Consider the following 23,575-nt stretch of genomic DNA (forward strand, 5'->3'; position numbering starts at 1 on the left):
TGTATCACTTTCACACACATTTTGTCAGTTTTCCTTCATATGAAGACATTTGTGTATTTTACTCTGCACTAAGCCACTGAATCCTATTTCCCAACCCTGAGATGCCTGCTCCTCAAGTTGTCTTGAAAACAAAAGTCAGCTCTTCGTGTGAACACTGAGTCAGGAGTCAACAGAAAATGGGTTCTAGTGAAAAAGGAGAAAAAAATGTTTGTAGGTTTTTTTCTTGAAATATGAAACTGAGAGCTAATAAAATGTGATACCCCTATAAAATATCTTAATTGGCCATCTCAGGTTAAGAAACTCTGAAGTGTGAAATACCAGACCTAAACCAAATCTCTTATCAGCATAGATAAAAAGGAGCTGCCTCAATGCTCCTTACAGTAAGGAATCCCTACAGTATCCTCTTAAAAATGTGAGAAAGGATTACTCCTTTTCGCTCCCCAAAGACAGCAGGTGATGCAGCATCAAACTTTGGGGGAGATACATGTCCAATTTTCGGCTGTTTGGAAGGCCTGGAAAGGCCCGGGGTGACCTTGGGGCAGCCCGCGTTTCAAAGGACGAGAAGAGGCTTCAGTTCTTTTCTCAGTCTCGGTGTTTATTAATTGCTTATCTAAAAGATTTTCTCTCGGCCCGACAGAGGTCTGCTCAGCAGCCAGCCATGAGCACAATCCCCCACCCTCCGGGCGGTCACCTATCTTTATACCCAAAGTTACGTGTACAATATTTATCATTTTTCCCCAATACCTTTTACCCTTATTAACCAGTGCACTTTTAGTAATAACCAATCCCAAAGTGCCACCATCACCACAGAAGATGGAGGAGAAGAAGAAGAAGAAGAAGGACAGGACACGCCCCAATTCCTCCATCTTACTTCTCTAAACCCCCCTGTACATAAATTCTAAACCCTGTGTCTCACCCTCTAATTAACTTATCCCTTCACCATTCACCCGGTGAAGTCCTCCTATCCTCATACAGGTGTCGTCTCCTGTGTAGGATCAAAGTCCAGCCACCAGACACTTCTGGCAACATTCCAGGACTCCCGAGCCCCCCAAGGGTGGTCTCGGTGACTCGGCACCTCGGTCCTGAGGTGCTGAGATCCTACAGATACACATCTTCAGCTCATGGGTTTACCTCTCTGCTCTCACCAAGGCACCCCATTCATATCCATGTTTACCAGCTTTACAGGGTTTCTGGGGAGATATTTGTTATTCCTCACTAAAGCTGTTCTATAACAAATAGATTACTTGCACATACTGCAGGGCAGGATGTCCAAAACCCCCAAAAGCATGTCTGCTTGGCCCTGGCTGGGACCACCAACCTTGCCCCAGCAAACTTAGACTGGACAGAAATGTTCAGAGCAGGGCAGGGACTGAAATGATGACTCCTGCTTTGGGAATCTACACTGTCCAAGTGGCACTTCTTTTCAGTGCATCCTCCTTCCTCATGTAACTTTTCATACTGGCTGCCTCAGATCCCATTTGGAAGCCATGATTCTGAGATTCAGATAATTAAAATCCCTTCTAAGAACTGGCCTTTCTGTTTATTCCCATTCAGCTGTGTTATTGTGAATGTCTTCCTAGTGCAGAAACATCAGGAGATGAAGGCTTGCCAGGCTAAATGTAATGTGTATGGATTGCTTGGTACAATTTCCTCTATTTTTCCTGGAATGTTCTCAAACTTTAAATTGTAGGGGAAAATAAATATACTAAGTTTATGAAGCACAAAGAAAAGCTTCACACTGTGGCAAGCCATGTCACAGCACAACAGCAACAGTGCATACTGCCCTGGGAAACACAGGAAGCTGCATCCAAAGCTCTCGTTTACTACTAAGCTGCAACAACCTGCAGGGGCAGCACTACCTCAGAAATTAAATTTAAAAAGAGGAAAAAAAATCAAGCTGGCAAATTCCTTTGCCAAAAAAAAAAAGTTTGCAAACTAAATCTGGCAGAAAATTTGTTTTAGCAACTTCAGCAATCTCTTACCCTCATGGAAGTAGAATTAATTAAAAGTTGTTTACTTAGTGCGTAAATTTAGTATGGAAACATAGGGGTCACGGTGCTTGTATGTAAAGGGAAATTCATTCCTTCAGAAATAAAATTAGTGGAAAAAATGTCTACTCATCTTGGCCTTTCACATTAAAGAAGTATTTAATTTGGCAGCATTTAATAGTCCTAGTTTCCTTACCTCTACATCATATCCAGCTGTTCCTCATAGAGCATTCTGAGGCTAAATTAATAAACATCCTACAAGTATCTTCAAAAGATGTCAAAAAACTTGCAGTTGCCAAGGAAGGATGCCAATTGCCAAAGATGCAGGAACGTTGTCTCCAGAAGCAGTCATGCTCCATGATTTTTTTCCTATTCATACTCTGAACATGTGTTCCATGGAGTTGCTCTGTACTGTAAAGTTAACATGTGTCCTTTACTGCCTTGAATGAGAGGTTCACACCAGCACTGTGCACCTTTCAAATGGGCTACACTACCAGAGCTGAAAGCAGTCCTAGCTAAAAGAGAATGCCACTTTTATATATAACCTCAGAAGGTCCATTTGATAAGAGTCTTGTTTCTCCTCCCAATCCTTTGTTTCAGTCAGTTTTAGATAGGACTTCTGGCTCTTAACAGTTATTTTAAGGACTCAGGAATTAGACTCTGACCAGGCCAGAGGCAAGGCAAAGGTGTTGACTGTTCCTTTTAAGAAGAAATTATACAAATTATTTTAATAAGCAAGCTGTAGTCTTAGCATAAAGGACAAAGCTTGAATCCAGACTGAGCAACAATTAAATGGAAATCTTTGATTTCTCCACAGGTGTTAGTAATACTAAGTAGCATAGGTAACAGTAATTTCTGAAATCCAAATTTCACAAATGTATGGCAGCTTTTAAGTTTTTCTCGTATTGGACCGTAGAAAAAACGGTGATGCACCTGAGTACTTGAGGCATTTTAAAGCCAACACAAGTTTCCAAATACCCTGGCACACATTCCAAGGGAATTCTGAATTAAAAAAGAAAAAACAAAAACAGAACAAAACAGATTCTATTGTTCTCTTCCATTAAAGAACCTCATGTAAACACCACGTTCTTTATATCCTGACCAGCTTGGCTCAGGGCTATCAAGTGACTCAGGAGCTGAACTAGCAGCTGGACAATGTCTACTTGCTGGTCCCTTGCCCAGGGCACTGAATTAGAGTCTCTTTACACAGGAGGTTTAACTGATGCTAATCTCCAATCCGACTGAGACAAATCAGTTTAACACTTGATCACCTGAGCATCTTCTCTACACGAAACAGTGCACCCTGCTGTCTTTAATTCAATGAATACAAGAGATCCACAGCTCCAAGAATTATGTTTCTATCACCTTTTGTAGTCTCCCTTTGATTTTTATAAGTTGACTTGTCTCAACGCCTTCAGTAAACTCTAGGGAAAAAGGACTGTAGAGGTGCACATCTTATTCTTTTAGTCAAGTTACTAATACAATTAGCAAAGAACAATTTCACAGCAGTAAACTAGTTATACCAACTAATGTCATTATATTATAATTACAAGGACAATAAAACTAAATTATAAAAACATAGAGCCTCTAGTAATTAGAGCCCTGGACTACTGAAAAACACTATACAGAATGAAGGAAAAGCAACTAGTCACCAATTCTTTGCTGAAGCAGATGCTATTTTAATAGCTGCACAAGTACAAACAGTAATAGTATTTGCTCATTAACCATTTCAAAATACAAAACTAACTTGACTCTTAAATTGCTTATTGCAAGCATATTCATCACATCTCAGTCTCAGAGATAGAAGGTTCAGATAATTTTCTTGGTGAAATTCATAAAATCTTGGTGAAATTCATAACATCTCAAAATAATCATTGCTTGAGACTTCTGTTGAATCAACATCTCTATTTGTAGCTAGCTATCTTTTCCTTATGCTCGGACCAATACATGGCCAAAGCAAGGAAAAACAAAAGGTCAGAAGAAGCAACAAAGTCTTGGTATGAAAAGAGCTCTGAGTTAAAAGGCTCCTCTATCACATCCAACTTGCTTACTGGACAAGGCTGTACCTAAACTAATAATCACTATCACCATCTGACTCTTCTGGCAAAACTTTGACTTTTTCAGCAGGCAGAATCAGACCTTTACCTTTCACCCTCAACAAAAAGTGTAGGTAATTAACAGATTTTCCTGTTCACAAACTATGCAATATTTCAGAACCTCAAGCAGATATTTTATGCAGTTGCTTTTCCTTTGAGTAATGAGAACACAACAGACTCTTTATTAAACATTCTGTTTATGAAGTACTAAGTGAAACTGCAGTCTAGGGATGCAGACCAAAGTCTTGTAGGCAGATTCTTACTACTAGCTAGAATCATCATCAACTTTGAGATATACACATCCTTATTGAGAACTCATGTACCTGAAAACTTCTCTGCTTTTCTCAGATAATCTGTAAGTAGTGAAATAAAACGTCATTAAGAGGTTAATTCCACTTGTCAATCTTGCCTGGCATGTAGTTTATGCATGGTAGCTCATAACTAATCACCATTAACTGTATGACAATAAGAATTTATTGGAAAAATAAGAAATTGCAAGTGATTGCATGTTCAAAATCATAATTTATTGATGTATTTTTTAATCATTTAGCTCCTTGCAAAGATACAGTTTATAAATTATAGAACAAGTATAGTTCTTTCCACAGCTTCCATATTTTAGTCCTCAAGTCCAGGTCAGTATTTTAAAACAAGACGGTCAAAGGTAAATAATGCAAAATGGCTTAAAAAAAACCTACAGTAAAAAGCTTCAGTTCTTCCAGGATCCAAGATACACACATAATAAGCAGCATTACAATGTCTGCACTACACCCCCAAGCGATAAATGCAGGAGAAGCAGCGTACAGTACCTGTACCAGACCTCAAGGAACACTTCATGATTAGCAGTACACAGCACCTGAACATCTACAGCAGCCTCAAAATTTATTTAGTAAAACAAATGCTCAAAGGGTTTACAGCATGTGTGGCAAGGTTAGATGATGGGTTGTAGCAGGTAACAATCATGTCCAAGTGAGCCCTGCTTACCTGTGTGTTCACACCAGGGCAGTGCACAAGCAGTACACAGCACCATTTCACCCCTGCACTGTGACACTGCCCAAGCAGGGCCACGTACCTGCAAACTCATCCCACAGCACAAGGGAACAATTCACTGCCTGTATCCCTCTCCCCTCCACGCACATCCTGTGGAGAAGGCAGGCTCCACTGAACTTCTACCAAGATCTAATTACACTGATGACAAACTGACATCACTGCATTGGTGGGAATGTACCTCTGCAGTTAAATTTTATATTTTGTGCTTGCTCGCCATTGACGGTTTTTCCTTAAGGTTGATGTCAACAAAATGCCAGATCTTAAAGGCAAACAAAATAAGTTTAATTAAAGAAAACATTTATTTGAAGTTCTTTTAGGTCACAGAGTTTAACAGATGAAAACTTTTTTCCCTTTTCACATTTCAAGTCTTCAGCAGAGACCATACACACTGTCCCATGAACAGTGACATTTTCCTATTGATTCCTTTTGAACAAATTGGTGTCTAGGCAGATGAAGATTCACATTTTAAGCAAACTGATTTAAAAATATATTTTTAAAAAAACCCAACAAAACTTTGTTTATCAAATACTTATCACAGATAAAAGGTGTTTAACAACCATTAGCTTCTCAAAACAAAAATCAAAACAAAATCTCAAAACAAAATACCAGCAATTCAATCAAATAGAACATACTGCCTTCAAGAAATTTCCCAGAATTTTAAAATGCTCCAAATATATACACATTTATAACTTAAGTGCTTATTAGCTACAACCTTTTACTCATGCAAAAGTTGTGAGAGGAGAAGGTGTTTCTTAGAGCGGCTTTTCTGAATATGCAGTAAAACTCTTCACTCGTGCAAAGAACAAAGGGGTGTACATTTTGTCAATGTCAAAAGTAGTAACAGCTGTCTCACCAGTTGATCTGCAAAGAGCATTGTAAAAGTTAAATGAGACACAAGTTGCTGTTTGAGTCCCTATGTTCCATAGTACAGTGTGTGCATCAAACTACAATTGGAATAAAGTGTCTTTTGTAATGTCTTGTTCTGAAAGCATTTGACTTTTAGCTGAATTACACTATACAGAATCCACTTCTACATTCATACCTAAGAAACCACTTTCTCTTTCCACTCTTATTATGAGCTCCAAGACCTGAGCAGTACAGAAACTTCATGCTGAAAAGAATGTCTGCAATATAAACTAGGTATGACAACACTAGCTTTTACAAAAGCAATTTTTCTGTTTATGGAAGTTACCTATACCCTCAACCCCCAAGTAGTTTATTTCCTGCATTTTATATTCTCACAGCTCAATAGCTAAGCTATGTTCCTATAGAAAAACTGAATATTAAGAGCACTGGAAGACAAGGAGTAAATCCACCCTAACTGCCAACATCAAATATCTGGAAAGCCAACTCGCCAGTAATTTGGAGTGTCAGGTGCAAGAACAGAGGTCATGGCTCCTGCCTGGCAAATGATCAGAAGGGCTGGTCACATGCCCATATTCTGCATGCTGAATTATATAGTTAGTAACATTAGAATTCTCATGTGAAAAGTACAAACATCTTTAGTCTGCACATCCACAGTGGAAAAGATATATATCTTAATGAATATATACTTTCCATACCCCCTCACTAACACCACATTAAGTCATTCAACCCTGATTCAGTTCTGAAATCAAACATTCTGCATAAATCCTTTAAAAAGCTAAAAAAACTATAGTTACACTACTTAGGAAACTTCCTATTATCATTAAAACGGGTTACTAAAATCTTGGGATTTCTTTACATAAAAGTTCATTATGTATTTCAAATCAGGACCAGTTACTGTTTTCATTACATTTTGTTAAAGCCACCAAAGTATCAGACTCTACATTTTCTGTACTTAGCACTGGACAAATTAATGCCACCTTTAATGCTACAGTTCAATATCTTTCTTTGCTCTTGTTCTCCATTTACTCACCTGCAAGTGATGTGACAAGAATGATGTATCCACACAAGTTTGTTGAACCTCTGGCGCCCACTGGAGCACAACTGCAGTCCTACATGGAAACTGTGATCGGTTTCTTGAGCAGGAACTCGGCGGAAATACCTGTATTTGTGGTAATCAACTGGTTTCTGTACAGAGAAATGAGAAGTTTCGTGACCTACAAAGAACACATTGTGCAACTGTTTATCCTAAGTAACTGTGAGACCAGATTGGTAAATCTCTCATACAAAAATAAGTACTACTGGTTCCTTCAAAATACATAAATGTGTATGTTAATGATGGAAGAAGTTTTCACAGAAAGCGAAAGAAGCATGCAGGACACCACACAACTGTGCACAGTCACTGTAACACTACCTCTTCAAAAGTCTTTCTTGACTAGCACTTTGGTCATCAGAAGAATTTGTAAGTAAGTGGGTAAAATAATTCAGAGTTCAACTAACAAATATTGCTTATCTAGTTTTACTAAATGTTGTGGAACATAACTGCACACAGTCAAATCTGTTCTCAGAAAATGACCTGTTCATCCTTCTTTCCTGTTAATGATGTTGATACCTAATAGCACCATAAATGGAAACTAAGGGGGAGAACAACTGCTTCAATTTGAACCAGGTATTTATCTGCCTTAATAAATTCTTACAGATTCGGGGACAAATGTAAGTGACATCACTATGCTTATTATTTATATTTTATTTTTAAACTGTTTAAAAGTTTTTTTAATTTTTTGGTGTAAGGCAAATCTTTGGGTCCCTTAAAGCATTCAGTCTGAGTAAAATCTTGTAAATCTATTTCTCCTCTATTCTATTTTTCTACCTACCTCTTCCTTTTTCTTCATTATTACAGCAAATACTTTGGTTTGATTGTCTGTTTCCTGGGAAAGGCGATAATGGCCAAGCAAGATTGCATCTGTTCTGGAAGGTTAAAAAGGAGGATAATGTCAAGGACATAAAAATATTCTGCGTCTCAAAAGTGTGATGTGCATCAGCAATGAAACAAAAACTGACTACATAGCATAATGATACAAACTATTTCTTATTTCCATTCAGTAAAGCCTAATCAATGATATTAAATGGTGAAAACACTTTGGAAACTTGCTTCTAATTTTCCCAAACAGGACAGTAAACCTAAGTTAGTTGGTTCTACCTAGCCTACTGCTAAATATTTATAGATTTCTGGTGAACAGCTCAAACCTGTTTTGAAGCTGCAAACGATTTTCTATGTTTTTATGTCCAAACATCAAAAAGTACTAATTGCAACCTATCCCACTGAAATCTTCACTTTCCTTCTGTTAAGGAAGTGTGAAAAGGCAGGCAGTAATGAAATAGTATCTTTAAAAGGATTATTCCATCTACTTGCCTTAAAAATTTCAAATCACATAATCCACAAAGGAAATCTAATTACAATATCAGGACCTTAAAATGAAAGATATTTTTGCATAAAGATAAAAATTATTTGTAGTTCTTAGGAGAGAATTATAAATATCTATAACATAATATAAATAACATTGTTTTGCTTACAAATAACATTGATTTGCTAAGATAGGATATAGAATCTGAGACAGAAATAAATAGAAATTGCTGGGTAAAAGCAAAATGAAAACTGCAGAGCCAAATACTTTATTTCAATAACCTTGTGTTTTTAGTCCGTAAGCGAGGAACTATAGACTGAGGATCTTCAGGAGTTGTTAGCATCATAACTTGACCATCTGGAAAGAATCTCAAATACCTGCAAAAACATAATTACACAGTGCAAACCTAGAAAATATATTCTTTTCCTGGTTTACTGTTTGTTTGCTTTTAAAATCAGGATGTTACACAGAAGGATTTAGAACTTAATTGGTAATAGCATTTGAAAACACATTTCTTCACGCATGACAGAAAATAAAAGAGATCAGAAATCAAAAGAGAGTTATGAATATTAAAAGAGGAAGTTATGAAGAGTTATGAAGTTTTGTCACCTCTACCAAAGCAAGGTTGCTAAAACTGACATCTGGCATCAAAACTGGCATCAAAACTGACCTCCAAGTTTCTCCATTCCTATCCACTGAGACCAATGCAACAAAATCTAAATTACAGTATCAATACAAAATTAGTAATGTCCTATGGACTTTCTCAGGTTCAGGAACCTGATGGATTTTTGCAGTACTCAAGTACTGTGCTAATATTTGAGACTACAGCAATAGCCATCAGGTTCAATGGTTTCTATGAACAGTTTCCAGCCTCAGAAGAGAGGGCAGAATGAAACAATAAATGCTGGGAGCAGCAAGATGAACAACAGCAAAAAATCAGGCTGAGGAAATAAATGGCAAGGCATTTACAGCAAGATGAGAAAGCTCAGCCTCTTGATTTTTACAACTGATTACACATATGCTAAATGATTGCTCTTGTATAATCACATGTATTCTCTTTGCTGAATTGTGTCGTGTTGTATCAGACATGTAAAACAAAAGTTGTTTAGGGAAAGAAATCTGTAGGTAAGTATAAACTGTTATAAGCTTTTGCCATGTGACATAGTTTAAGTGAGCATGAAACATGTCTCTAAGCTCATTTCTAATTCATAGAATTCTATTATTAGATCTATTATTAGATTCTATTTCTAAAACCTATTCTCAAAAAATACACATTGCTTTACACACTGCAGCAGCCCCATTCAGTTTTACAGAATTATTGTCTGTGATAGCCAGGGGTGGATTTAAAGAACTTAAGAGAGAAACATTTCACTCACTCATTGCACTACAGTTCTACCTGTAATATTCCACTTGGTGCCATGCTCTGTAGAAACCATCAAGAGACTGTTCTCCTTGACGTATGTATTTTGTCTTGCTGACATATACACCTACAGAAAAGGAAGATATACAAACAAAAACTAAGAACATAAAGTATTTATGATGAAAAAGCCAATAATCTAACACTTTTGAGTATGGTTTTGTTACTTAAATACATGGAAGTTTTTATTTTCATCTCTTGCACCTTTCCCTTCTATTTGCAGATACTCTACAAATTGAAATGCACAAACAAATTCAGACTAGGTCTAACAAAATCACAAACATCAAACCCACCTGATTGTTTCTGTTGCACAATTACAAATATTTCCAAAAGTACAGCTTACCATCAAATCGAACGCGAGGCCTTTCCAAAAACATGTCCCTCCAAGATGCATATGGAACAAGTTTATTGCAGCTCCTGCCCCATATTTTCAAACAGACTTGATGCCAGATTTCAGGATCTCTAGTGAAAACAAGAAAAAAGCAAACCCCATAACTTCCCTACAAACTCTGTTTAGCTTTTATATATCAAAGTAACACTCTCTTACTTAATTTGGATGCAACTAAAAGAAACTTTCTTGAACAAAAATAGCTCATAATTTAAAACCCTTGACTAATTTACTTCATCCTGGAGTGTTTGAAAGCCTTTTCCTCTTCCCAGTGAAACTGAGGAACAGACTGACAGAATGTCATTTTCATCCAAGTACAGAACCACAACATTGCAGCAGCCTTGCACATCTCTGTGTGGCTATATGAGCATGACAACAATATTCTACAAACCTTAAACACTAATTTACAAACAAAGTAGAACAAGTAATACTTTCTGCTAGATTTTTATTACAGTAAAGTAATCTATCTCACATTTAGTAGTGTATTGAGAAACTGATTAGCACTGTGAGGAGCTTAACATGAGAATGTTTGTGGGAAGGAAAAGCAGGATATACTAGTGCAAAAAGAGCAGCTTCATTCTAGATAAATTATCTACAATACCTGGCACAAATGTAAAATCCTCGGCAAACAAGAGATAATTGCTCCAATGATCTCAGATCCAAGTCACTTGAAACCACCCATCGGAAAATGTACATTAGTACTTCCATAGGCAACGCTAAAGAGAGAAAAGAAATCCTTGTTAGATGCAACCTGTAAATCAACAGGTGATTCATAATTCCAGGTATGGCTTTTGAAAGTAGAAAAGTAGAAAAAATTCTACTTTTCACATTGTAGCCCAATGCCAGAGAATGAAAAAAATTAACTTAAAAGGTCACTATAGATAACATGTGATGTCCATAAAGGATCCTTTTGATCCTTTTTAGCCTACTAACTTCTGAAGCTGATGTGATTTATTAAAAGTTTTCCTCCTGCTATAAAAAAAGTCAGTAAAAAAGATACTATAACACAGGACTGGCAGGAAAGTACAATATAAATCTAGAAAGACCAACACTGCTTCTCCAAGGACACATGTCCTGATATAATTTTAGAGTAATGTCTGCAACATCTTGTCTTTACAGGTAAAAGAAGAAAATACATTTTCCCAAGTGCACAATGCACCAGTTATTAAAATAAAATAATGTTTAAAACCCTGTTTTCTTTATGTTTTGATTTGCTTCACTTACTTTATTTTCTTTCCTTGACCAGATCAAAGGAGATCAGGCCAAGATTTCAAAGTGCAACTGATAATTTAGGATGCAGAACCAAGCCATCTGTTTTTAAGAGAGATCATAGCTCATATACACTCTCTACAATTTAGATCTCATAAGGAAGTCTCAGGATAACTGTCCCAGAACTGAAGCACTGAAAGTCATTAACCTTCAAAAGACTTTCTAGCTCTGTTATTTAGTCTTTCTGACCCTGAAAACATACTTGTTGCAAAAATCTCAGACAGAATCAAAAGAAATCAAGAAATGTAAAGATTCATAGTCTACAAAACAATTGCTTCTTACTCAAACTTAAAAATTGTAGTAGTAACTGTATTTTAAAACCAAACTAAAAGAACGGGAAAGCAAACTGGAATACGCTTACTTCAGCAAGTCCATTTCTAGAAGTTGCAACTTTTAAGTATGCCTCTGATCTACTCAGAAATACTACCTGGAAAAAGCTTGTGTGATAAAGACAAGCTTGTCTTTACATTACAATGTTGTATGAGAACAACATTGTTTACCTAGCTGATAATTTTTTCTCCTTTATATCTAGCTGCAGAAGTAAATAAAGAGATAATATACTCACTTCTTCAAAGGTGACTTTTGAATGAAGGAGAGAAATGTTTTAATGAAGTGAAACATCAATATAAATTCTGCCTCTCAACTCTTACAGAGTATCTTAACTCTTACCTGAGATGTGGGTCTGGTTGACATAAACTTCAGGCTGACAAAGTTTGACTGAAGATTCCTGAAGAGTTAACTGCTGCTGGAAATCCGTCAGGAGATCTGCCATTTTGTCATCCTCTTTGCTATCCTCAACACTAGAAAAAGGGCAATGCCAACACTGTAACATTGGATAAAACATACCAACAGATGTCCTCATCTTAGCATCAATCCACTGCCATACTCCCATTCATTAGAGTTGTTCCCTGTACATTTTTAAAGCAATCACATTTCATCATACAATAAAACAACTACTGAAATATGATTAAGGTCATTAAGACATTGCTGGAATGGCTCTGAGAGTAACAACTGGGGCTTTTTCATTAAATTCCCATCCCAGTTTTTTATTTTGTATTTCAGTTTTTTTATTGAAGTTATTGAAGAATTTCTTGACCTCATGAAAAGAAAAATCTCATCTTTCTTTTACTTTGTCTAAGATATGGCAAAAGCAGGAGATAAAGTGTTGTTAATGAAAGTTGTATTTAGTAATCCTTCTCAAGATATAAGATATTGGAAACAATTAAGGATTATTTTTCATGTTCGTTTTATTCACTGAAGAGTGATCCTTGGTTCAACAGTAATGAAGGAAAACTACTTTTGTACCTATTCTGTAAATAGGCAGAAATAATAAATTTCAGGGGCCAGAACAAGATAGTAGAACAGAAACAACAAGCTTGCTACTCATCAGTAAATTTGAAGGATTACTAAGTGATAGAAGAACATTACCACATTAATAAAAGAAATCTAAATTTAACTTGTATATCATAATATGATCTTTTAATAGCTGCCTGCTTGCTTGCCCCAAATACCCACAAACGACACAAAACTCCCTGAGCACATCACAAACCGTGTTTCTTTCCCTGACTTGGTATACGGCTAGTTAAGAAATCTTAGAGTTACTTTTTAATACCGTTCAATTCTACTCTAAACAAGCTACTAGAATGAGTTGAGAATATAAGCAAGCAACTGGTAGACCTACCAATGGGTTTTGAAGTATCATAGAGAAGACAATTATGTTTGGACCTGTCCTAAGACTACAGGAGGAAGTTGTACTGAACATACCTTCCTTTATTTTGATGAGGGTGATGGTCAATCCCAGTACCTACAGGCCACACTGTAAATTGGTTTTTCAAATCTAATTGTGTAATTTGATTATCTCATCAAGACTCTATGAAACACCTACAACAGTAATTCAGAAATCACAAACTAAAATCTCTCCCAAGAAATACATCTCTGCAAACACTGCTTTTAAACAGCAGAGTAACAGTTGAGACTATGGGCTGTTTTTCCCTCACTGCCACAAAGTGCTCGGAACAGTACAGCAACACTTAAAAGACCAAATAAAAATCCACAGAACTGTAGAATCATTTAGGCTGGAAAAGACCTCTGAGATCATCAAGCCCAACCATTCACCCGGCACTAAACCATGTCCCTAACTGCCACATGTCACATCTTTTAAATACCTCCAGGCAAGATGACTCAACCTCTTCTCTGGGTACCCTGCTCAAGTACAGCTTGACAACCCTTTCTGGGAAGATTTTTTCCCAATATTCACTCCAAAGCACACCCAGAGGCCATTTCTTCTTGTCCTGTTGCTTGTTATTTGGGAGAAGAGACCAACCTCTACGTCAATACAAATTCCTTTCAGGTGGTTGTAGAAAACAGTAAGATCTCCCCTGAGCCTCCTCCTCTCCAGGCTAAACAGCCCCAGGTCTCTCAGCTGCTCCTCACAGCCCTTGTGCTCCAGACCCTGCCCCAGCCCCACTGCCCTTCCCTGGACTCACTCCAGCCCCTCAGTGTCTTTCTCACAGTGAGGGGCCCAGAGCTGGACCCAGCACTGGAGGTGTGGCCCCAGCAGTGCTGAGTGCAGGGGGACAATCCCTGCCCTGCTCCTGCTGCCCACACTATTGCTGGTACAGGCCAGGATGGCACTGCCCTTCCTGGGCACCTGGGCACACACTGGCTCATGTTCAGCCAATGTCCTATCAAGCAGGACCCCACAGTCCTTTTCCAACAGGCAGCTTTCCAGCCACTCTGTCCCCAGCCTGTAGCTCTGCATGGGGTTGTTGTGATCCAAGCCCAGGATCCAGTACTGGGCCTTGCTGAAATTCACACAACTGGTCTTGGCTCATTGATCCAGAATATCCAGATCTCTCTACAGAGCCTTCCCACCCTCCAGAAGGACCACTCCTGCTCAATTTCAGCTCAGAGAGTCCTAATGGAGTAGAGAAAATGATGCTAAAGTAAGAAAATAATCGTATAAAAACCAAGGTTTTTACATGACTATAGCACACGATTCAGTAGTTTTCCTAGTGCACAAATGCACAGCAAAGATTTCATGCCAGCAACACATTCAGATATGAAACTAATGGATGAAAATAAAGCACTTAGCTCATCCTGCACTCTTTTATATTAAGTCAACAGCTGCATTGGAGCTGTACGTCCTGGGGCAACAAGACTGAGCTAGTAATACCACAGTGACACGGTTGTGCTTTCCTTTTTCCTTCTCCATGTTAAAACTCTGGATTTTTTGATGCAGCTATCAGGGGCACCAATAGCTGCTATGAGCAAGCAAGAATCTGGGAAGCTGTTTCATAAACTTGCCTATGTTATGCTGCAGGGGCTGGAACAGAAGTTGTGGCCCTCCTTAAACATGAGTTTTGGACTCAAGTTAGGGCAGCCTTAAGTCACTGCACAAAGACTAGACTATGCAGTTTGCAGTCTCTGAGCTTCAAAATACATTGCTCTACTGAAAATGCTCCTGTTTGGCTGTGTTGGCACAAGAACTGATTATTCCTTTGCTTAATTAAGATGCTTATTTTATTAGTATGAAGCTTTAACTGATTCATCTTTTTGCCATCTACAACTTTGTATATCATCCTAAATCTGAAAATCAAAAATCAAAATAGTGACTGATGCTTTTTTTTTATTAAGTAACAGCATAACTCTTTGTAATCCTTCCCCCTGAAATTAGCTAGTTCCAAACAAGCCTTTTACTGTCTTCAGAAAATACAGTCTACTCAAGTGAGAGTGGGTAAGTTTTCCAGATACTAAGAGACTGACAACTGCTTATTACAGCAGAATATTGATATCCTTCAGAAAAAAATGCCATGTTTCAGTACTCCTACGCACTTAATTAGTAAAATTTCATACTCACCACCTCTTTCCAACTCCATCAGCATCTGGGGACCGTGTATAGGTGATCTTAAATTCTATATCAGGTACAAGCTGCATGGCTAGACGATAAAACTTGATGGCTGGAAATAAAGGTTTGATGTTCAAACATATCCCATGTCCATACTAGCTTATCAAAGAAAAGACTATTTTCAGAGAGATAGTTTCACCTAAAAGTACTAAAAAAGTGGAAAATGCCCCTGCCTAGGAAAGCTTGTTTAGTCTAAACTGCTAGGTTTAAATTCAATATAGAAGAGAGGAACATTAAAGACCTGTTTTCAAAACTAAAAACCTCATGCACTTTTTCAGAATAAAGAGTTAGCTCAGCTTTTACAGATTTATCTTCATTACCACAAATTCAACTATGGAGTAGAAAATTTTACACTAGAACATTACAAACTCCTGATGTTGTTTGGTGCCTGGCACTTGCAAAGATTTCCCAGAGAAAGAGGTTCAGGAACACTACTGTGGCAACAAACTGTTATTTAAGCTGCAGAATGTCTTCCTCCTGAGTCTGCTCTGTGAATCCTTCTTAATTTAAATTAATTTGATGCAAGCACATTCAATCTATTTTAATACCAGTAGTAAAATCATGTATGCATGTATATGTTTCTTTGTATTCTGACATAATGATACCAAGATCAGAGGGCAATTCTTCTTCAGCTTGGACTCTTAAAACCAAAACTCAAATAGAACATCAGTGAGCATGGAACTCAGAATTTGTCTGATGAGTCTGAGAAACTTGAGTTTGGGACTGGTAAATGTTCCTATTTCCTTGAGTTCATGTCAGGGCCAGTGACTGACAAATTGTATCCTCTGGCAGTTGAGGTTTGGAAATACCAGGAGCCAGCTAAATAGAGATCAGTCTCAACTTTAGCATTTAATCTTGCAGACAAGGCCGGAACTGTACTTAAGCAAGAACAAGCTGCAGCACATAACTGTCTCACAAACACCAGGTATCAGCAGATTTTAGAAGCAGGCTTGGATTCTGGTGACCTGGGCAAGGTCAGCAAATAAAATCCTGCTCTGAAAACAGATGTCTCAACATGTGCTCAGTAATATATCTGTGTCTGGCATAGGACCGTGCCCCTAAGATCTCATGGATCATATAGATCTAAACTAAAAACCTCATGTACTTTTTCAGAATAAGGAGTTAGCTCATAGAGATCTATGTGTAGAAATAGATCAGTTTAGTTTCTCTAAGTTTCAAGTCGAATTCAATTGAGAAAGATGAATTCATATTCAAGCAATCCAGATGTCTGAAACACTTTTGTGACTGGAACTGTTAGATATTAGTATTTCTTTCCTGCTTTTTAGTTTTAGATTTTTAGTTCTGACATATTTTTTACTGTGCATTTAATCCTTTACCAAACACCCACCATATCTTAGCCTAAAGTAATTGTGCCCTGTAAAAAAATGTAACAAATTGAAACTGAGACAACTGATTTTATTAACTACAGAGGACTCATATTTCTCTCAGTTAATATGAGATATGAAACAACAACCAGAAATCCCTTGAAAATGAAGAAAAATTCCCATGATGGAATGAAAATTTTGTATTCAGCAGGTGGCTGCATTCAGGAGCTTCCAGAATTCTCTCAGATTTCTGTATCTTGAATTATTTTGCACCTGCACTTTAAACACAGTGGCCAAGCCTCTGGTGGATGAGCAGGATGGCACATACATTCTGCTTTGCTTTCTTTCATGGGAGAAAGAAACAGAAAATTGGTATCTCCACTAATGACCTACAGAACTTGGAAGTTAGAACAGTCTTCTTACTCTCTAGACTCTGAAAACTAAATATAAGAAAAAAAACCTTTGAATTTCCATTTTTACTACTGCTGATAGCAAGAGTGCAGGTAAGCAAGCTAAGTACCTTAAATATTTTATGACAAACCTCAAAGACTACCAGATTTGAATGTCCACTGCAGGAATTCCTGAAAAAGCTATTTTAGCACGCTGTGTTAATAAAAAAAAAACCAAAAAAAAACCCAAAAACCCCCAAACCCAAAGAGCCCTCTCCAAAAAAAGAAAAAAAAAAACACCAAAAAACTCCCAAAACCAAACAACAAAGCATAAAAGCAGTAGATTTGTTCACAGTAGAATGATGAGAACTGTGAGCATAGGAAATAGTTTAGTGCCTTAATTAATTATTATGCTAATTTCAAGTTGCAGAAGTCACATAAAGAGGCATTCTAAGATACTGTTATATTGCCTGAAAGTTACAAATTCCTTCCTTGATGTAATTTTTACTTTACCTCAACCTTAGAACTGATATAATGGTTCCTTCTATAGCATGTCTGTTTGCTTATCTGAATGATGGAGCTCTCAAACCACTGTTAGCCCATAGTTTAGGCTCACTGGCACCATGAAGCCTTGCCCATAAATCTGCAGGTGGTAAATTTCTCTATAATAAGGGTGTTCATTGTAGACTTTCATATTACCTTCATAAAGGGCCCCATTTCGTTCTTCTTCCACTGCCTTCAGGAAAAGCTCTTTTGCCTGCACAATAAATTACACAGAGCAGTTCTTTACTCCTTATAAACAGGAGTCATTTGAGTTAGAATTATTTTTGATCTTACCTACTGTACCTATGACAGAGATACCAAAATAAGACATTCCCATATGCTACAAGACATAAGATGACTGAAATTCCCAGTTAACAAACTAACTGTATTCCTGCTGCTCACCCCTTTTACACACAGTCTTTCAGAAAGCAGACTGTGAAGGTGACACCAAGGCAAACATAACGACCAGAAAAATCACTGTAGGATTATGTAGACATTAGTATGGAGACAATGAGACAATAACCTCTGTTGTTTCTCCAGATTTAATTCAGCATTAACTTTTAGAAAAGTTATAGTGGAACAGTAATACAGACAAATAAAACCTCAGTATTATGCAATTTTTCTGTACCTTTTCCTCTTTTGCTATCTCCTGTTTTCCCCTGGCATCGACAGATTTTAGTCCAGGTTCTCTTGATGATGCTCTGCACGGCAGAGGTTCCAACCCACTAGAACTCACACCTGGGGCAAGCTCAAACATCCACTGAGCTCTGAACATCTGGAGCTCTGCCTAAAAAACATGATTAATTCTACACAGTATCACATATTCAGACAGTATATCTTCTGAGGAGAAATTATAAAGTACAAACACAAAAAAGAATTTCAAAACTATGTTTTCCAAGTCTTGATGGCTTCAGAGAATTTAGGCACAGAGAGTTAGCAGTTGTTTTATGGTAAATTAAAACAAAAAAGAACTTCTTCAGTCTCATTCAATAACTAAAGTGCTTTGTTCTGGACTGTTCACCTCAGAAGAAAAACTGATGTTTCAAGAAGTGCTTGTTAGTACTATGGTTATGACCTAACATTCCACAGAAAAGTGATCTTTCCAGACATGATCATGTTTGTTCTTGTTTATGTAGAATTATCATAAGCAATAAATCAATTAGCTCTTAATATTAAAATTTAGAAAATCCAGGTTTTTGTACACAAGCATTCTAAGTTCTCTAACATTCAAGATGGCAATTTATATAATATACAAGTAAGACCTTACTTCTTTCTCTTTTAAAAGGTATGGACTATGCTCTGTGAAATAATACAAGTTGCAATTCCTGTCATGCCTTTTTTTGGAGCATCTTTGAAGTTACACTTTACAGGTCTCTTGCAATCATCACAACTTCTGGGGAGCACCTACACAGAAATCTAGTCTTGTAGGAGAACACACTTTTCTACTACACTGCTTTTATCAGCTTTCTGGTCCAGTAGAAAGTGACAAGTTAAAATGGAATTTGATCACAGAAACTGCTGTCCAAGTTCTACAGCTCTTCAAAGAAATTCCAGATCTGTCACAAGCTTTCTTTTCATCTACAGAGATAGCTGAAGACTGAATGTGACACTTGGAACACAATGCAAAATTTATCTCGCTTTTGGAGGGGCAGGAAGATTAAGCATTTGTCAGATCAACAAATGTGTGGTAAATAAATGAAGGTAAGTGATGCAGTTTAACTCACAGCAGTACTATGTTTGTAAAATCCCACTAGCATGAGGGACGTACCTGAAGATTTGCTTCACCAGATCTTTCACTGTCATCAGTTCTTACCAAATCAGCGTGACAATCTTCTTCAGCTTCTGCCTAGTAAAGAAAAGTCAAATGTCATTACAGGGTCTGCAGAAGTCCCCACAGCACATTCACAGGAACAACAGATACTGACACACAGTAAAAAAAAATTAAGCATGCTTCCCTTTTGATGATAAAAATTAATTTTAAAACTAATGAGATCAGTTGTACTTCCATATTAATGAAGTTCATATTTAATGAAGATGGGTTTTGCATTTTAATCCAACATAGCTTAGTTGTGTACCACTTGAAGGCTTCCATGCTGCAATACACCAGCATACCTGACTAAATACACTGTGTCTGTGTCAAAGCACAGAGCAAAAGCTTCAGTATTAAACTATAATGTCCTTTGTCCAACAAATTAAAATTTAATCACTATCTTCTCATTCTAAAGATAACCAGTAGTTTTGATTTGTTTAATATTTTCAAGAGCACAAAAGTGCTTTGAATCAACAATAGATACTTTACATATACATGTGAAACTAAACAAGAAATGTACTGGAAAATGAAATAAAAAGCTATCATGAGAGCTTGACAGTTGGTTTTATTTACAGTACAACTGTGAGACAGGTTAAACAAATAAAACCTGAAATAAGACCTTTGCCTAAACCTAACATGGCTCTGTGTAGGAGGTTAAACTAGCTAGTTTAAGAAAAAAACTTAAAAATATGAAAATTAATTATTATAGTGAAATATACTGAGATTTATGGAGTCTATACTAAAAGAAAGGAAAACAAATTCCAAGCATTAGTGTGAAGCCACTAAAATGACAACAGCAAGATGCCAGTAAGGGGGAAAAAGACCGCAAAATCTCAACTAAGACATTTGTTTAAGGTTCTTCCTGCAGCTGAAGCAAACCAGTTTTTCTACCATTCTGCACTGAAATTCACATCTATAGTTCTGCAAGTAGATAATGCAAAGTGAGATTACAAGCAGGCAAACCTAACATTAAGATTATCACAACTACTTAAAAAAGTTTTATTTCCCACTCCTTCCTATTGTACTCGGTACTCAGAGACTTGAGGTGACATTCTGTCACTGAGATTCTACCAAGCTCTCAAAAAGAAATCTCTACCTCCTGCACAGTCAAAGTGCAGAAATCAAAGCATTCTTGTACTCAGAAAATTTATACCATTTTTAGAGCACTTGGAAGTTCTGATCAAACTACAGAATACTACCAAATGTGATGGGAAGGCAACCTTTAATCTCTCTGTTTTGGTGACAAGCACCTCCCCGGAGTTAGAACGTATCTTCAGGCTCCCCAACAACCATAACCTTACTGGTTTGTAATTTCTAAAAGTGCTTTCACTGAGGTTTCAGATAATTCATCACTTACAATTGACAGACATGGTTGGTTGGCTGAAGATAAACAGATATTCAATCTACTTCTGCATTCTCATTTTTAATTTCCGTACATTTTTAATTTCCCAGTAGAGGAAACAGGTGAGCCAGAACACTATAAAACAGTAGTGGCATTAAATCTCAGCAAGGAGTAAATAACTGGGAAATTTAATGGGCTTTCATTCCAGAATTTAATTGCAGGCAGTTAATGCCCTATGAGTTGTGATAGTCCTACCACATTATTAGCATCCAGGAATATTTTGTTGGCCAAGCAGAGGCAGCCTAGGAATGAGCTAGCTCTGAAATGGGTGTCTGTAAGTGCATTATTATGTCTGTGGGCTGACAGAAATGAGGCCTAATTCTGTCTGTGCAGGATGCAAGTCTTCTGGTTTGCAGCTGAATTATGTCCAGGCAGCTCTCCAGTCTGGGCAGATAAGCCTGGTTTTATCTGCAAAATGCAGAAATTACCAATTTCTGAACTAAATTAACACTAGCTTCTGGTGCATAAAGCCACGCCCATTAAAACCTTTAACTCCTGAAGTCTGTAAACAAACTGATTTAAGCTTTGAAACTGCTTAGCAGGTTAGGAAGCTGGATGAAGTTTACCTCATTCAAAAACTTTACATTTCACTAATCTGTTCAACTCTTGATTTTCAACCCCTCCTCTCCATTCAGCTGCCCTACTTCTTAATTTCTGAGTCACAGTCAGACATAGAAGTGGACGAACTGCACCTAAAATCTCATTTGATGCTCTTTGAAACTTTAATATGCTCTCAACTCAAACCAGAAATACTATGAAGACCTGGCCTACAGTCTAAAAATTGTCAAAAACCACCATGAAATTGATTACAACCAAAGTGCTGCCATTACCTTCCCTATACTGTAGGCATGTGTGACCTCTCATATCAAAGGGCTGTCTTTTGGCAGTAGCAGCAGCCTAAGTGGCCAGCCCTCTGAACTTACTGGTAAAGCAACGAATTCATTGCTACTGCATAGGAATGAGCTGGAAAACTGATGCCTATTAACAACCTTCCACTGTTTATCAGACCAGCTGAAACCCTATGATTTTGCTGGGACAAGTGAATAAACACAGGTACTGTGAAGCAAGGACCTTCACCAGCAGACAGGTCATGAGATCACACCTAAAGCACTTCACAATGTGCACAAATTGGCTCATTGCCCCTAGTCTGAGAATACTTGTGTTGTACTTACAGTTTCTAAAATCCACAGAACACTGTGCTCTAACTGCTACTTAGGGGATATATCTAGATATTCATCGTTGTGCTTGCTGGCCTTTCCCCTGATACAAGTCAGCTGTCACATGGAACAGTGACTTCATCCTGATTGAAAGGAAGACATCATACCGTGTACTGGCTGACTGGCTTGATTCATTTTCCATGAAGAAAGTAGTAGTCTATCAAGCCACCAAAAGGTAACATGTCAAAAGTAAACATCTGATTTAGGTGGCAACTCATAAAAAATGAAGTCAGCTGAGTAGATTCAATTCTGATTTGCTTGCAAAGCATTAGAAACCATTTGCCAAATGCAGAACTAGTTTATTTGCACAGTTCAGTTTTGTCTTGCAATCAGTAATTGCATGCTGATTTCCTCACAGTACATTAACCGCCCACTAAACTGTCTGTAACGTCAAGACCTTTAATAGTTCTGATCTCTGTTTCAGCAAAATAAAACCAAGATCAGAAACAGTTCGAAGCTGAGCGTCACCAGTTGAACACGGCTGTGTTATGTGTGAACCATACAGAACTCAGGGAGGAGCAAGCACGGCAAAGCAAAACAGTGACTGCCAGCTAACATTCCTCTTGGTTTTATAAAAAAATGAGAAAGCCACCCTCTCTTTCTGTAAATGTGGTAGAAACAACACTGTGTTCAAAAACAAGAGCTTTTATAACCGTGATGAGATATTTTAACAGTTCCTGTGTGATAGAAACGGTTTAACTTTGAATGATCGAGTTCTCATCATGGATACTTGAATCCATATTGAGACGCAATCAATAAAGCAATACCGAACCAAAGAGTATTTCTGGTATGTTAAATGACAAACTCATCTCGAGTCCCTGGCCCACAGAGTCCTTTAAATTACTGACTGATTTTATGCCACCACATTTCTGATGGCAGAAAGGGAAAGGAAGGGCACGCTCCGCTGTAATGACACAGGGATTTTGTTCACGCGTTCCTACGGAAGGCTAGATCGCTCCAGAACCAAGCAGCCCCACTCATGAAAACCCCCTGCGGGAGGCGGCCGTGGCAAGCCGCGCTGGGGCGGGATCACGGCACGTTTCCCACAAGCATCTCCCGGTGCCCGGGGGCGGGCAGGGAGGACAGGGCAGCCTGCCAGCAATTCGGCCAGGGAGCCGCTCCCACGCACGCCCCCCTCGTCCCGCTCCCGCCCGGCCGTCCCTGCCCGACAGCCGAGCCCCCGCCGCGCGGGCCCGCTCACCATGCTGCCGACGCGCGGGCGGCGCTGTCCCGTCCCGGGGGCTCTGCTCCCCCGCTTGGTCCGTGTGTCCTCCCTGCCCACGAGGGGCACTTAGCAGAGTTCTCGGTCGGAGAAGCGCACCACGCAGCGGGAGTCCCTGCGGGCCCTGCGGACGGCAGCCATCTTCCCGGCGAGCAGGGCCGGCGGCGGGAGCGGCGGGACACGGCCCGGGCGAACCCGCCAGGTCAGAGCGCCGCCTCCCGCGCGGGCCGCTACGACGCGCGACCGCACGGACTCCCCATCCCAGAGCGCACCGCGGCCCGTGCCG

General features: G+C 38.4%; 1 protein-coding gene across 1 annotated transcript; it reads right to left on the reverse strand.

Moving 5' to 3' along the window:
* Positions 1-4,593: 4,593 nt before the first annotated feature.
* Positions 4,594-23,552, reverse strand: FBXO9 (F-box protein 9). Its single transcript, XM_064707572.1, has 13 exons — positions 23,269-23,552; positions 19,407-19,484; positions 18,267-18,425; positions 17,795-17,852; positions 15,334-15,433; positions 12,144-12,274; positions 10,807-10,921; positions 10,161-10,279; positions 9,797-9,887; positions 8,682-8,777; positions 7,870-7,963; positions 7,029-7,183; positions 4,594-5,992 (listed from the first exon to the last, which is right to left on the reverse strand). The coding sequence occupies exons 1-13, from the start codon at positions 23,269-23,271 to the stop codon at positions 5,884-5,886; spliced, it is 1,308 nt and encodes a 435-aa protein (XP_064563642.1). The 5' UTR covers positions 23,272-23,552; the 3' UTR covers positions 4,594-5,883.
* Positions 23,553-23,575: the final 23 nt, after the last annotated feature.

This window comes from Zonotrichia leucophrys, chromosome 3 (assembly GCF_028769735.1).
Source record: "Zonotrichia leucophrys gambelii isolate GWCS_2022_RI chromosome 3, RI_Zleu_2.0, whole genome shotgun sequence".
Classification (NCBI taxonomy): Eukaryota; Metazoa; Chordata; class Aves; order Passeriformes; family Passerellidae; genus Zonotrichia; species Zonotrichia leucophrys.